This window comes from Drosophila innubila, unplaced genomic scaffold, assembly GCF_004354385.1.
Source record: "Drosophila innubila isolate TH190305 unplaced genomic scaffold, UK_Dinn_1.0 17_U_U, whole genome shotgun sequence".
Lineage (NCBI taxonomy): Eukaryota > Metazoa > Arthropoda > Insecta > Diptera > Drosophilidae > Drosophila > Drosophila innubila.
The window spans coordinates 3943-6202 of NW_022995495.1; the positions used below are offsets into that span (position 1 = coordinate 3943).

General features: G+C 61.2%; 1 protein-coding gene across 1 annotated transcript; it reads left to right on the forward strand.

The window, feature by feature from the left end:
- Positions 1-1143: 1143 nt before the first annotated feature.
- Positions 1144-1927, forward strand: LOC117793212 (tRNA-dihydrouridine synthase B-like). The gene is made up of 2 exons (XM_034633505.1): positions 1144-1227; positions 1298-1927. The coding sequence occupies exons 1-2, from the start codon at positions 1144-1146 to the stop codon at positions 1925-1927; spliced, it is 714 nt and encodes a 237-aa protein (XP_034489396.1).
- The last annotated feature ends 333 nt before the right edge of the window (positions 1928-2260 follow it).

Genomic DNA, 2260 nt, shown 5'->3' on the forward strand with positions numbered 1-2260 from the left:
GTCAAGGCCGAAGAGGAAAAAATGGGCCGCCAGCCTGTTCAGCGAGCCGCCCGAAGAGCGCCCCGGCCATTGAAACCGAGCCGACGCATACGCCGGCGAACCGGCAGCACCGAGCCGTCGATGTCGCTGCACGTTGACGATCTCGACGACGAACTGCCACTGCGCTCCACGCCAGACGATGACCATCGACCGCCGTTCACGCCGCTGACCAAAGCCGCCGAAGCCGCCGACCCCGACGAGGCGCCCGCCCTTGCGGCGCAAACGCTCACGCCCTGACGCCAGCGTCCATGACGATGTGCTGCAGGACCTGGAAGACGACCCGCTGCATCTCTACGCGCAAAACGCCCGTCGGGCTGGGGCCGTCGCCTGATCTGGCTGTTGCTGGTCCTGATCGCCGCCGCAGGCCTTGCAGGCCAGTACATTGCCTACCACCTGACGACCTGGCCCGCCAGGACGCCTATCGCCCCTGGTTCCAGCAACTGTGCCCCACACTGGGCTGCACGGTGCCGTCGCGAGTCGATATCGCCCACATCAAGAGCAGCAACCTGGTGGTGCGCAGCCATCCGGATTTCGCCGGGCGCTGGTGGTGGACGCGATCATCTACAACCGTGCGACCTTCTCCCAGCCCTTCCCGCTGCTGGAGCTGCGTTTCGCCGACCTGAACGGCAGCCTGATTGCCAGTCGTCGCTTCAAACCCGCCGAATACCTCAGCGGTGAGTTGGCCGGAGTAAGCGAAATGCCCTCGCAGACCCCGATCCATATCTCCCTGGATATCCTCGATCCGGGCACAAAGCCGTGAATTACAGCCTGAGCTTTCACCGCCCGAGTGAATCGGTTCACGCACTGAGGTTTGACGGCGGGTTATTGACTAAGCCCCGCGCAACCAAACCGACGGCGATAAAGAAATAACTGTTCAGATTTTATCCAATTCAGCCTTTATCCAGTCATCGAGAGCGGTATCATGCCAACCCTTTTTTCGAACTCTAATGATCCGGCCCCACAACAGGGAAGTCCTATGTCGGCGGTACGCATCGGCCCATACACATTGCAGAACGGCTTGATTCTCGCCCCTATGGCGGGCGTCACCGACCAGCCCTTTCGTCAGCTGTGCAAGCGTTTGGGCGCGGGTCTAGTAGTCTCGAAATGGTCACCAGCGACATGAGCTTGTGGAACACCCGCAAGTCGCGGATGCGCATGATCCACGAAGGTGATCCTGAGCCCCGCTCGGTACAGATCGCCGGTGGTGATGCACAGATGCTGGCGGATGCGGCCCGGCCAACGTGGAGTTGGGGCGCAGATCATCGACATCAACATGGGCTGCCCGGCCAAGAAGGTCTGCAACAAGGCCGCCGGTTCCGCGCTGTTGAAAGATGAGCAGTTGGTTGCCGAGATCCTGCGGGCCGTTGTCGCCGCAGTCGATGTGCCGGTCACCCTGAAGATCCGTACCGGCTGGGACCGGGACAACAAGAACGGCCTGACGGTGGCGAAGATCGCCGAACAGGCAGGAATTACAGCGCTGGCGGTATGGCCGCACCCGCGCCGACCTTACACCGGTGAAGCCGAGTACGACACCATCGCTGCGATCAAGCAGGCGGTGTCGATGGGTGTTTGCCAATGGCGACATCGATTCAGCCGAGAAAGCCCGGCGCGTGCTGCACGCCACCGGCGCCGATGGTTTGTTGATTGGCCGGGCCGCCCAGGGCGGCCGTGGATTTTCCGTGAGATCGAGCATTTTCTGCGTACCGGTGAAGTGCTGCCGGCACCGGAGTTGGTCGAGGTGGAACGTATTCTGCTAGAGCATCTGGCCGCCCTGCACGCCTTCTATGGAGACGTGATGGAGTACGCATTGCTCGCAAGCATGTCGGCTGGTATCTCGCAACCTGCCGGGCGCCAGGGAGTTTCGCGCCCACTTCAATCGTTTGGATGATACGGAAGCACAGTGCGCCAACGTTCGTGAGTTCTTCAGCGAGCGTTACAGAGCCTGAGGACAGGGGACGGAGAGGGGTGGCCGCATGACGATGATGACCGAGACTTTAGTGAGTGGAACAACACCCGTGAGCGACAACGTCAATTTGAAACAGCACCTCAACACGCCGAGCGAAGAAGGCCAGACCCTTCGCGGAGTGTCGAGAAGGCGCTGCACAATTATTTCGCCCACCTTGAGGGCGCCCGTCACGGACGTGTACAACCTGGTGCTCTCCGAAGTCGAGGCGCCCCTTGCTCGAAAGCGTGATGAACTACGTCAAGGCAACCAGACCAA